Source organism: Lutra lutra, chromosome 12 (genome assembly GCF_902655055.1).
Source record: "Lutra lutra chromosome 12, mLutLut1.2, whole genome shotgun sequence".
NCBI classification, from domain to species: domain Eukaryota; kingdom Metazoa; phylum Chordata; class Mammalia; order Carnivora; family Mustelidae; genus Lutra; species Lutra lutra.
The window spans coordinates 49,507,196-49,519,612 of NC_062289.1; the positions used below are offsets into that span (position 1 = coordinate 49,507,196).

Below are 12,417 nucleotides of genomic sequence, written 5' to 3' on the forward strand. Positions count from 1 at the left end.
GGTTTTCTGAAATCCAGAGACTGTCCAGATCACCTCCTACCTTCTGGAGAGTGTTAAGGACTTCAACCTCAGATGAGCTGGGAGACTTTGGTGGCAAAAGGAGAACTAGAAGGGAAAACAATTGTTTCTGGGTCTAAGAGTGTCTTTCCTTCAGAGAGAAAGACTCTGGACTCTGTAAATGTTTTCAAGGATGAGTCCCTACAAACAACGCTTATAATCTCAGATACTGTCATGAACATGGGTCCTTTTCACTTGTAAAAGTCATCCCCAATGCTAACTGAAGGTGCTAACTCCATGTGCCAACTTCAAATAAACCAAGGAAGAAAGCAGCTCCAAAAGGACAATTCACTGGAAGTTGAAAAGGCAATTTGCAAACACCACGTGCACTTGTTTTATGTGAGTATCTCTAGCCACATACAATATCCAAATGAAACTAAAAGGGAAGGAACTCACTGTACAGAAGACAAAACAATACCCTTTTTATTTTTGAAACTTTGGAGAAATGTTTCCATACGCCATCCCATTTTTTAAAAAAAATTAATGTAAACCAACCTGCCTGTGGGTCAGTCACGCTATAGACTTCATCGTAGTGTGTACAGATACCTAGAATATTTACAAATGTTATCTGTTAGGTAGTCAAGTTTTGTTGCAATTTTTCCAGCACGTATTCCACAGTAAGAATGAAGAGGGGATCCTGGTGTTCTTGTATAAAAATTCTTAACAGATGGTTAAAGGCAATTTTCCTGAGAGAAGATTTGTTCTTGAAATATTTTTTCTTTCACAAATGGAAATATAGAAATGGGATGCAGTTGTAGAAGAAGGCTAAGAATGTCTATGTTAACATTTTTTTCTTTTAAATTATTTAAGTACCATTAAGTTAAAATGTTTACATTCATTATAAAAAAATGTTGTTAAATCTTATGCAAATGATTTAACACTGATTGCTGCAACGCAAATTGCACTTTTTAAAAAATTATTGTTTACATGGAAGAAAAATATCTTGTTTGCTACCCTGTTTACAAATCCCGACTGACTGCAGATCAGTCACACAATATGCACTTTGAGAGAACGTCAGTCACAGTGTACATTAGTCATAACGCAGTCTTGCGAACTGAGTCATGGTTCTGACTCAGCCTCCAGAGGTGTGTGTACCAAATGGCCTCAAATGGTCTTCTCCATGAAAGCAGGTGACATTCAGGTGTGGAAAAGGTACGAAGAAATTCTGAACAACCAAAACCAATCAGAAGAAGCACGTGATTTGGGGCAATACACATAAAACCATTTTAAAAAAAAAAATTTTCTCTCAATATTCCTTCGCAGGCAAGGCCCCAGTCCTAGTCCCAGTTTCAGGAAGTGGCGCGGCAGACATGAGGTGCCCCTGGCAGGCCCAGAGGCAGGCTGGCTGGAAGGGGCCGTGGGCAGGGAGGAGGCAACAGGCTGTGGGCTGCACCAGCCCTTCCCTGGAAGCTCTCCGTCTTTTCTCGGGCTCTTCAGAGACGGGGGTAGAGTGGTAAGGCAGAGCAGGCCTCGAGGGAAAGGAAAATACATCTCTTTCAAAGTAAAGGCACGGAAATCACGCATCAGAGGAATGTTCCATCAGCATGCTCCCCCTGGTGTGGCCGGCTTGACCCAATGCCCACAGGCCATGCGGCCTCCTGCTCCCGGGCAGTGGGCTCAGGCCAGGGCGAGGGCACACCAGGAATCCTGTCTCACCGAAGATGTGACTTCGGCCGGCGAGGCCAGGCTGACGCCTATGTACAACCCATCTTGACCTGAATACTTGAGCTCGCTGTTCTCGGGATTAGTGCTCTCTCCTGTGCCAGACATCACTGAGGCGCCCGCCTGGCGGAAGAGAGGAACAGAGAGTGAAAAGACAAGGGGAGAGTCAGTTATCCGTTAAGTCTGTCAGGCGGCACTCTCCTGCAAGGAAAAACCTGGGGACAAAGGAGATGGGCAGTGGGGCCAGCCAGAACATGGTGCCGTTGGCCTCAGCCTGGCCGTGTAAACTCCTAAAACACTTTCCTGTGAACTTGGGAGTTAATGGCAGCAATCACCCAGCAAAATGCATGGCTGGACACAGGCGGGAGGCCCATTTATAAGAAAGCACCAAACTCTGAACTCTGAGAGTGAGACAAACCACATCACCTGGGGGAACAGTCTCCATGATGCCCACACAATCTACTCATTTACAGAGAAAACAGAGTACACCGCACCCCCCACCGCCACACACACACACAGCAGAGCCACCGCTTTGCTCTTATGCTGGAAAGTCTAAGATGGAAAAGCTATGCACCTCAGCAAGGCCTAATAAATGAAATTTTTGAGCACCGACTTCATGGAAAATTAACTCGTGTGTACACAGGTTTTAGTATCTACCGCATTTATCTTTAATTCTTGTAAGGAGAACGGGCCGTTTTGAAAGCAGAGCACAATATAAAGAAAATACTAACACCCAGTACCTGTCATGATTGTGGCCATGATTTGTTGAAGCTAAAGGTCACTGTTCTCTTGTTTCATTCCTTCCCTCCATCCAAATGAGAAAAGTCAAATAGAAAACATGATGTAACTTAGTAGAATCAAACCAAAAGAACTAAAATCATGTTTAGACTACAAGTTGAGAAAAGTTGCCTTTGACTTAAAAAGAAAAAAATATATATCTAGCCATGACTAGCATGACACCCAGGCAGGTCCATGTGGCTCTGAGGACAGGGTCAGTGTCGTGAACAACACCCAGAAAGACAGTGCCCCGTCCACACACAGCGCCCCTGGAGGTTGAAAAAGCTCCAGTATGTCAACAACAACAACACGTCTTCCTGGAGCATCCTTACCAATCTGAGCTCAGGCACACACACCACCTCCAGTGTAAGAACTCAGCCCGTACACATGCATCAGCCACAACACCCACCTGCAGAACATTCCACAGTTCCCTCCAGCGACACGCAGTGCTGACAGCCAGGTGCAGGAAACACATGATGTTTCCCTCAGCATTTATATGCATGCTGTGCCTGGTTAAGAAGTTAAGGATCTAGGGGCACCGGGTGGGGTCCTGGGATCCAGTCCCGCATCAGGCTCCCTGCTCAGCAAGGTGTCTGCTTGGCCCTCTCCTTTTGTCCTGAAAGCCCAGAACCTTGCCGTAAGTCAGACAGACTGAATGAGCTCACAGAGAATTGCAGTCCAGAGCAGGCTCAGAAGACCTGCAAGGCATGAAGAGGAGGAGCCTTGCTAGGCCAAGTCTGAGACGGACGCCCCTGGGGGGTGGGGGCGGAGGGTTGGGGGGTATAGCATCTTCAGTCTGTCAACAGACCAATGTCCCTTCCATGATTTAGACAAAAGCATCCTGAAACCTGAGAAGCTAGCACCTAGGGAAACTGAGTGAGGTGTACAGGAGCCCTCTGCATCACCTTTACAACTTCTCTATAATCCTAAGATCACTCCAAAATAAAGTTTATTAAAAAATATAAAAATAGGAGCACCTGGGTGGCTCAGTGGGTTAAGCCTCTACCTTCTGCTCAGGTCATGATCTCAGGGTCCTGGGATGGAGCCCCGCATCAGGCTTTCTGCTCAGCAGGGTGCCTGCTTCCCAACCCCTCTCTCTGCTGGTCTCTCTGCCCACTTGTGATCCCTGTCAAATAAATAAAATCTTAAAAAAAAAAAAAAAAAAAAAACAGAGATGCCTGGGTGGGTGGCTCAGTCAGTTAAAGCTTCGGCCTTTGCCTCAGGTAGTGATCCCAGGGTCCTGGGCAGTGTCCTGCATCGGGTACCCTGCTCAGTGGGAGCCTGCTTCTCCCTCTGCCTGCCTCTCCCCCTGCTTGTGTTCCCTCTCATTTCTTTTAAAATAAGTAAAAGCTGAAGATTAAAAAAAAATCTGGCCATGATTCCATACTTCAATGAGGGCTTTTCCTCCTAAAAAAACTCAGAAGTCTGTTATTTCTTCCTAGCTTCCAGGGCTTTATCCCATAAATTACTGAGTATTTGCTTTTTGACATAGGCAGAATCAAAAACATCCCTTTGTCTGGCTGAGCTGATGTGACATCTACTTCAGACAAACGTTTGAGGCACCAGACACGGGCTGCACTGAACAGAAGGTACTCTGAGCCCCTTTGGCTCCACTCAGGGCCTGGAAGTCAATGTGGTTCTGCTCTTCAAAGAACTAAACACCTCGTTTTCTCTCATCCTCACGATAACTGCATGAGCCTGGGCAGGAGGGCTCCAGGAGATCTAGCCATGGGAATTCCTAACTGCCCATCCCAACTTCCCCATCCCACCCCTCACAGGTAACCAACCAATCCTTCCCTTTCCTGGCGAAAATAAGGGTTTGTAAAAATCCAGCCACAACAGTACCACCACACTCGAACTTCTTTTTAACATGAGACTTAAACTGAGGGCTTTGGGTGCCTAGGAAAGCAAATTTTGTGAAGTCATTAAGATGACTGAAACTTAAATAGGTTTTGAAATGACTGAAATAATCCTTTCAAACACACCAAAGCAATGGGTTTGGTTACCCGTTGAGTATGGTAATTCACGTTAGCCATTAAGTCCAGAAACTCCACTGTGAGCAAACCCAACGTGGACCCAGATTCACCCCCTCAAGAAATAATAAACAAAAGGGTGACATTCTATTATGAAAGGACTTATTTGAGAAGGGAGCTACTAGATAATAAAAAGAGTGCAATTATAAATGATTCGTCACATCCATCCAACCTCACACTGATCTACCTAATCCCAGAAAAAGCACTAAATCTGACAGCCAAGTTTATTTTCTGAAACAAAAATGGAACCTGGACTGGCCCAGGAAGCAGGCTACCTCGCCTCGCCAGACATGCGGAGGGAGATGGCAGAGAGGTCAGGCAGCAACAGGAAACATTAGCAAGGTGCTTCTGAGAGCCAGGCACCAGGACACCATGAGCCCCAAAGAGACAGTCAATCCCTGGACAATCTCCCCGGCCACATACTGGAAAGTAACAATCATCAACTACCTATCATGAATGACAAATGAGTGGCTGAGATATGGAGGTGAGGCAATAGGTCGAAAAAGGAATCAGAGGGGCAGGATTCCTGGGGACGGACCGCATGCAGCCTTGGTTCAGCCATCTACTGAGTAAGGTCACCGCTTCTCCAAGCCTCCTCCCTGGGTGAACTTGCCTTCCCATCACCCATCAGGTAGGGCTGTGAGGATTCAGTGCTTCTAAAAGATCAGCGTGGTGATGCCTTACAGTGCACGTAGGACACACCAGAGGCCTTCTGAATCAGGAGGATAGGCAAAGGAGGCAAGGAGACAATATGGGAGGTAAACCAGAAGGCCAGACTTAGAACTCTCTATGCCTCAGCTTCTTACCTAGGAAACGGAAATTTTTTTAAAATATTTTATTTTACGGAAAAAGAGAGAATAAGCAGGGGGAGCAGCAGAGGGAGAAGGACAAGCTGACTCTGCGCTGAGCACAGAGACCAATGTGGGGCTTGATCCCAGTACCCGGACATCATGACCTGAGCCGAAATCGAGAGCCAGACGGACACTTAATCAACTGAGCCATCCCGGCACCCCTAGAAAATGAAGAAGAGGCACCTATGTCCTAAGGTTATTGCAAGAATTAAATTCATTAACATACATAAAGCATTGCCAACAGTTTATCTGACAACAGAAGGATAATACAAGTATACAATAGTGTTAGTATTTTATTATTCTTGCTAAGGAGCATAGACCTAATTTAATCTCCCCAAGTCTGCCCTTCACCAGGTGAGTTACCACCATCACTTTGCAGGAGCAGAAGGGGAATTCATTCAGAGGTAAGTGAAAACCATCCACTTCAGCAATGACTTTCTTCTAATTGTTACTGACAACTCTTCAGGGGGAAAAAAAAAAGGTGCCCCCTTAGCCTTTCAAAAGGCTCATGGGCCTTCTTCAAATAAACTACATTAAAGAATCCTAGTATCTTGAACATTATTCTTAACACTTGAGCATTAATTCCAAAAGCTACCAACTCAAGTACCTATTGTCTTCGTTGTTCAGTCAAAAAATGTTAAGCTATATGGCAGACCAGGACTCCTGCATCAAAGGGCAGACAAACCCCAAATTACATGAGTGACCCCTATCAGTTAATCTGAAATCAAAAGCAACACCTGACTTTCTCAGGACAAAATGGAACAAGTGCTTGTGCCAACACTGGAGAACCTTATTTGTAACTATTTAAACATGAAATACTGCAACATACAGCTTTTGTGTATCAATCATACCTTAATTAAAAATGTTTATATAATGATACATAATGAGATCATAGTGATAAAATGAGACTGTGATAACCCCAGTCCCCTCATCCATGACCAGTAGGGCTATATTCTGGTATATGCCTTGGAAGGCAGTTAGCAAAGCTACCAAGAACCTTATACCCCACTTAGCTCTGTAATTTCACTTCTGGAAATGTGTAAGGAAAGAATTCAAAGGAAGGGAAAGGCTCCACAAGGGAAGACATCCATTGCAGGTTAACTTGTAATAGTGGAAACCATGGAAATAATCTAATGCCTAATAATAAGGGATGGTTTGGAAAAGCAAGGTACATCCGCTCAATGAATTATTATGCAATTATCAAAAATAGTAAGATCACATAGTGAAGCGGAAAAAATCCTGTAATGCAGTGTTAACTGAAAAACAGCAGGATATAAATTCTGTCATCATTACGATTTATGCACATACGAAAAGTATTTCAAGGGAACCCAGTAGCATGTGCAGACAGAAGACCATCTATTAGCCATCAGTACCTTCCTTTGAATATTTTAACTGAATGGCACAAGGCAGTCTAACTTTGGGGAAGGATTTTGAAAACATTAGCACCAGAAATGCAAGCACTTGGGGGATGGGCCAGACTGGAAAGAGTCATAAAGTAGCATGAAAAAATAGGGAGGAATCTGAGTGGGGGCACTAAGTGGGACCAGAAGGGGCCCCCATGCACCCCCTGAAGGCATCTCCATCCATGCCACTTGCCACCGGCTGGACCCTGGCTGATGGGTGCAACGTGGTTCCAGGTACGCTGAAACGCTAAACACACTACAATGGGGGAATCTGAGCTCTTGAGACCAGTATTCTGTGTGAAAAATCCAGAATCAGCACAACTCTCCTTATGAAACCTGGCTTGTCCTAATTGTTTGTCTGAAGTGTCTTTCCCTCTTTGATGAGGTTCCAGAGCTACCTGATCCAGAATCAATACAACTTGGGAGGAAAAATGAAGAGAAAACTTAGAACCCTGGACCCGGAACACACCAGAAAATTTTAAGTGTAAATTCTGATTGGTGAGTGTGTTTTCCCACATCTAGTTAGACCCTTGAAAGAACCCTAGTTCAGATGGCAGTTATCTGAACATAGAAAAAAGCCGACACTTCACTAACTGAAACCCACTTAATCCGCAGCGTTCCTGCAGGAGCTCTGAGGACGAGCGTTTCCACAATGCCCACAGCTAAACCATCCTTCCTCCTCTGGGTGGGCAGCTCATGCAGGCGGAGGTCCTCGCTTTCTGATCAAAGTGCATTATGAGGGTGAGGCAGAAATCTGTTCTGTGTTTCCATTCACGGCTTATCTGCCCTCCACCCTCCCACAGACAACTGAAAATGGAGGCACTTCCTGTTGAAAGAATGCTTTATCAGCTCCAGACTCGGCCAGAGCTTAGCACTGAACTCAGGCCAGGTTAGGTAGGAGACCCGGCTGAGCGGCTGGGCTGGCCATCTCCCTCTTCAAGGAATAAATGATTTCAGGGACTAACAACCCAGGCTTCTGCCAGGCAGCCACATGGAAAATGTCCACTAGCCTGTGAAGTAGGCACAGCTCATCTTTAGATCACACGGGGTTTTTTTTTTTTCCCTGTGTGAACAACTTTTGGGTATGATCTGGGAAAGTCAAGATTTTATTTATTTATTTTTATAGTTTATTTACTTGAGAATGAGTGCACAAGGAGGCAGAGAGGCAGGCAGAGGCAGAGGGTGAAGCAGCCTCTCCACTGAGCAGGAAGCCCAGCATGGGGCTCAATCCCAGGACCCTGGGATCATGACAGCCGAAGGCAGATGCTTAACCGACTGAGCCCCCTGGGCATCCCCTGAAGAGTCAAGGATTTCTAGTATGATGAACTCCTGAAGTCAGTGCCCAGCAGTGTCTGGCTCACAGGGGGCTCTCACCAACCCTGTCCATTCTCTTATCTTTTCCACTACTGCACATTTCCCTTACAGGCAGGCCCAGAGACAGCTCCTAAAGCAGCTCTGGAGAGGCGACTCATCAGAACAACGGAAACCTTACAGGACACAGCCATTCCAGAACACGGCTTCTCTAGCTTGTGAATTACAAACATCAATTTCATCTCTGAAAGGAAGGAAACCAAAAAGAGTCTCCTGGAATGTGTTCGGTCTTCTGTGTTACCATCTCTCTTAGAAGAAACAAAAACACAGAGCCCCAGGCAGGCTGAGGTGAGTGTCTGATCATTCCCAGAGCTGAGACTTTTGATGATCATCACACTGCCTCCTTAGAACTCAGACTGTCGGCTTCCATGGCCTCTGATCTGTCCTTCCTACACATCTAAGCAAGTTTGTGGTTACAGCTTTTTCTTGTGTGAGGGAAAACCAGCCATCCCTCACTGCCAACGCTCTCTTCTCTGCTTTTGTTAACCTCTAGGTTAGACTCTCACAGTGCTTTACAGTGGCCTGCCTCAAAAATAAATAAATAAATAAATAAAAATAAAAAATAAAAATAAAATAAAAAAATAACCATGTGCAAATTCCAACGAAGGAGAAACACTTTCAGGTAAGTGAACTTTAACTCTAAAAACTGTACTTATTTCAGTTTGGAGGGAGACACAGAAGTGGCTCATCAATTAGAGTTTAGGTGAAATGGTACAAGAAGATAAACACAGTAGGGTTCCCTCTCCATCAGGACCCTTAAAGATCCTAAAAATTGTCAGTCACAACAAAACCCTTTATGTCTCCTATTAACAACTCAAAGAACATAAAGCACCTTCTCTCCCAAAGAGAGTTATTGTGCCTGCAGCCACTGACCTAATTCAGTTTTTAGCAGAATATTTTAGTTATTTTTTTGTGTGATTTAACAAGCAAATTCTTCAATGGAGAGCTCACTGGCTGTCCTCTTGGGTCCTTTTGTCCCTTCTGGGCCTCAGTAGGCCAGTTTCCATCCATACCCCAGGATGATGCCCTTTTTAAGGAGGGAAGAGCTATTCTATGCACACTACCTACCCTGGGAAAAGGAGACTCTTTTATACACCAGTACACATTCAGATAGCAAGTTTGTAACGGTGAAGGCAGGCATAGCCCGAATTGAATTGAATTGAATTGAAATGACCTTGGACTAATAGTAAAATGCTGATTACAGGGGCGCCTGGGTAGCTCAGTCGGTTCAATGTCTGTCTTTGGTTCAGGTCATGGTTCTCACGGTCTTGGGAATGGAGCCCTGCGCTGGGCTCCCGGCTCAGTGACGAAGGAACTTGCTTCTCCCTTTCCCTCTGCTCCTTCCGCCTTGCTCCTGCTCTCTCTCTGTTCTCTAATAAATAATAAAATCTTTTTTAAAAAAGCTGATTACAAACGTAAATGGGGGGGGGGGTTGTCCCATGACTTGGAAGTCACTGGCATTCTAAAGGAAAAGTTTATCTTCTAAAATGAATCAAAACGGATGACTCTATTCTAGTCAAAGTCGTAAAGAATCCTGAGGAAAGATTTAAACCTGGTGAATTATGATCTTTTTTAACAGAACTGGCTTCTCAAATTGGATGAGTATCTTAATCTCACCACTTTAATCAGAGGAAGCAGACCATGGTCGGAGAAGCAGGCAGCATTTGCAATACAGCATTATGAAGGGAAAGTATTAAGTGTCACAAGGAATGAAAAATTGTGGCTATCAGAAAAACAAAAGTATTTAACACATGGTTACTTTAGGGATGCCTGGGTGGCTCAGTTGTTAAGTCTTTTCAGCTAAGGTTGCAACCTCATGATATCGGGGTCCTGGGATTGAGCCCCATGTCAATCTCCCAACTCAATGGGGAATCTGCTTCTCCCTCTGCCCCTCCCCATCCCCTCAACACACACTCCTGCAGGCTCTCTCAAATAAATAAAATCTTTTTTTGAGATTTTTATTTATTTAACAGAGACCACAAGTAGGCAGAGAAGCAGGCAGAGAGAGAGGGAAGGAGAAGCAGGCTTCCTGCTGAGCAGAGAGCCCCATGCAGGGCTCGATCCCAGGACCCTGGTATCATGACCTGAGCCAAAGGCAGAGGTTTTTTAACCCACTGAGCCACCCAGGCGCCCCTCAAATAAAATCTTAAAACAAACAAACAAACAAACAAAAAAACCCATGTGAGTCTACATCTCTTAATTTCCTCCGTTAGAAACGTAAGGAGTTATTTCTCATGTCTTGGGGTGGAAAAAAAAACAATGCATGAACTCCAAATTATGTTTAAATAGTGTTGCTTGGGGCACCTGTGTGGCTCAGTGGGTTAAGGCCTCTGCCTTCGGCTCAGGTCACGATCCCAGGGTCTTGGGATCGAGCCCCGTATGGGGCTCTCTGCTCAGCAGGGAGCCTGCTTCCTCCTCTCTCTGCCTGCCTCTGCCTGCTTGTGATTTCGGTCTGTCAAATAAATAAATAAAATCTTTTATAAGCAAATAAATAAATAAGTAAGTAAGTAAGTGAGTGAGTGCTGGGCTTCCTGGGCTTCAAAGAGGTCTGTGGGCATCTCCCACTTACGCTACACAATGCTCTTGAGGACCAGATGGTAGGAATTACTTTTCCCTTGAGGAGGAGGAAAACAGAGGTTTTACAAAACCTTGGCAGCTTACTATAGTCACCCGTACAGCTGGAGCTAGCGCCTGGATGCCGGAATTTGTTTCCTTCCAGCTGCTAATCTGTGAACCCCCAGAATAAACTTCAGACCCTACGGAGGCTTCACCAAGAATCCAGCAAATAAGCTTAATCAGGGCTTTAAATTAAAAGTGTGTGTCCTTAGGAAGATAAAATAGGATTCCCAGGTGTGTGCCCCAGCTCCAGTGAAACCAGGCCATGTTCATAATAAAAAGAGCAGCACAGCAAGCAAATTTAAATATCCTCAGATACTGACTTGGGACTATTGACTCACAAGACTCCAACAGGACACTGAGATCAATACCTGTCATTTATTTTTCAAGTGTTTCTTAAAATCTGAGGTCAACAGAATCATCTGTGTGTGCTCAGTCCCACAATTTCCAAGTGCTGGCTCTGGTGCAACCCGAGCTGAATTATAATTATCGCATATACCAACACCTGTCTTTGGAGATGCTTTTTTTAAATTATTAAAATTTCAGAAAAAATTAACAGGTAGATCTCAACAGGAACAAAGCTAGCAGATTGTATTTAATTCATATCCATTAGATCTTCATATTGCTAGTAACTCTTTTGGCAGACACCCATGAAAGGCATAATAAATTACTTTTGTTCCAGTAAAAGAATTCATTTTCTTCAAAGATTCATTTAGCAGTAACATTTCAGAGCATTCTAAGCCAGGATTTTTTCAATTTGGCCATGTTTTCCCGTAACATTATTTCATGTTTTGTGACAATTTGTATATTCTTATAGAGGCAGGGCGGGGGGGAAAAAAAACTACAAGGAAATCTGTAATCTGCAGAGAAGTGTGTGTTCTAAGATGACGCCTTCTAACTAACCTGAGGCCATGAGAAGGCGCAGGACAGCCTGCCCACACTTCTTCCTCACCTAGCATTCGGGCTTTCAGACTGTGATAATGAGTCACTTATTAAATAAACCACAGTCCTGTGATAAATTGCGTGGATAATAAATGTATTAGAAACTATTTAAAGGACGATACAGTTGGGCAGACTCCTAATACATATATAAAAGGACTGGATATTAAATGCATCTCGAACTCTTCCTCCTCACTCTCCTCCCCGTAACACACAGGCATGCACATACACACAGGCGCCAAGCAGACAAGACAAAAAGGAGGAAGTCCAGAAAAGGCCTTGAGATCAAAATGAAAGTATGTGAACTCCACATGCTTCCATGTTCCCTGCCAGGTTGGCGTGTGACTTTCTCAGCAAAGGCCAATGTGGTCAGACAGGAACGTGAGTTATTAGAAGGAACTGAAGAAGAAAGGGAGCCTGGCACGTAGGGAGGGTGAAGATAAAATGCCAACAAAATATTTACGTTCATGGCTTGTAGCGAGTGGCAAGTGGGATATTAATAACTGTGATGATTGGTCAACTCCCTGGGAGTGGTAACGGCCCGGGATGGGGAGGCAGGAGACATCGGTTCCAGCCCCGGCTTCAACACCAGCTGGTTCTGTGACCTTATGGAGTCACTCTGGATCCTGGCTTATAAATGAGGCAATAATAAAACCTAACTGCAGCACTCTCTCAGACTCTGGTGGGAGATTAATGACTTTTTAACTC

The 12,417-nt window shown here is 44.6% G+C and overlaps 1 protein-coding gene across 6 annotated transcripts in view; it reads right to left on the reverse strand.

The window, feature by feature from the left end:
* Positions 1–367: 367 nt before the first annotated feature.
* The window catches only part of GATA6 (GATA binding protein 6), a 31,380-nt gene continuing 19,330 nt past the window's right edge, over positions 368–12,417 (reverse strand). For all 6 annotated transcript variants that reach the window (XM_047696936.1, XM_047696931.1, XM_047696935.1 and 3 more), the window contains one exon: positions 368–1,842. In XM_047696936.1, coding sequence (XP_047552892.1) covers positions 1,675–1,842 — 168 coding nt within the window. In that variant the 3' untranslated portion in view covers positions 368–1,674. The remainder of the gene's footprint in view (positions 1,843–12,417) is intronic.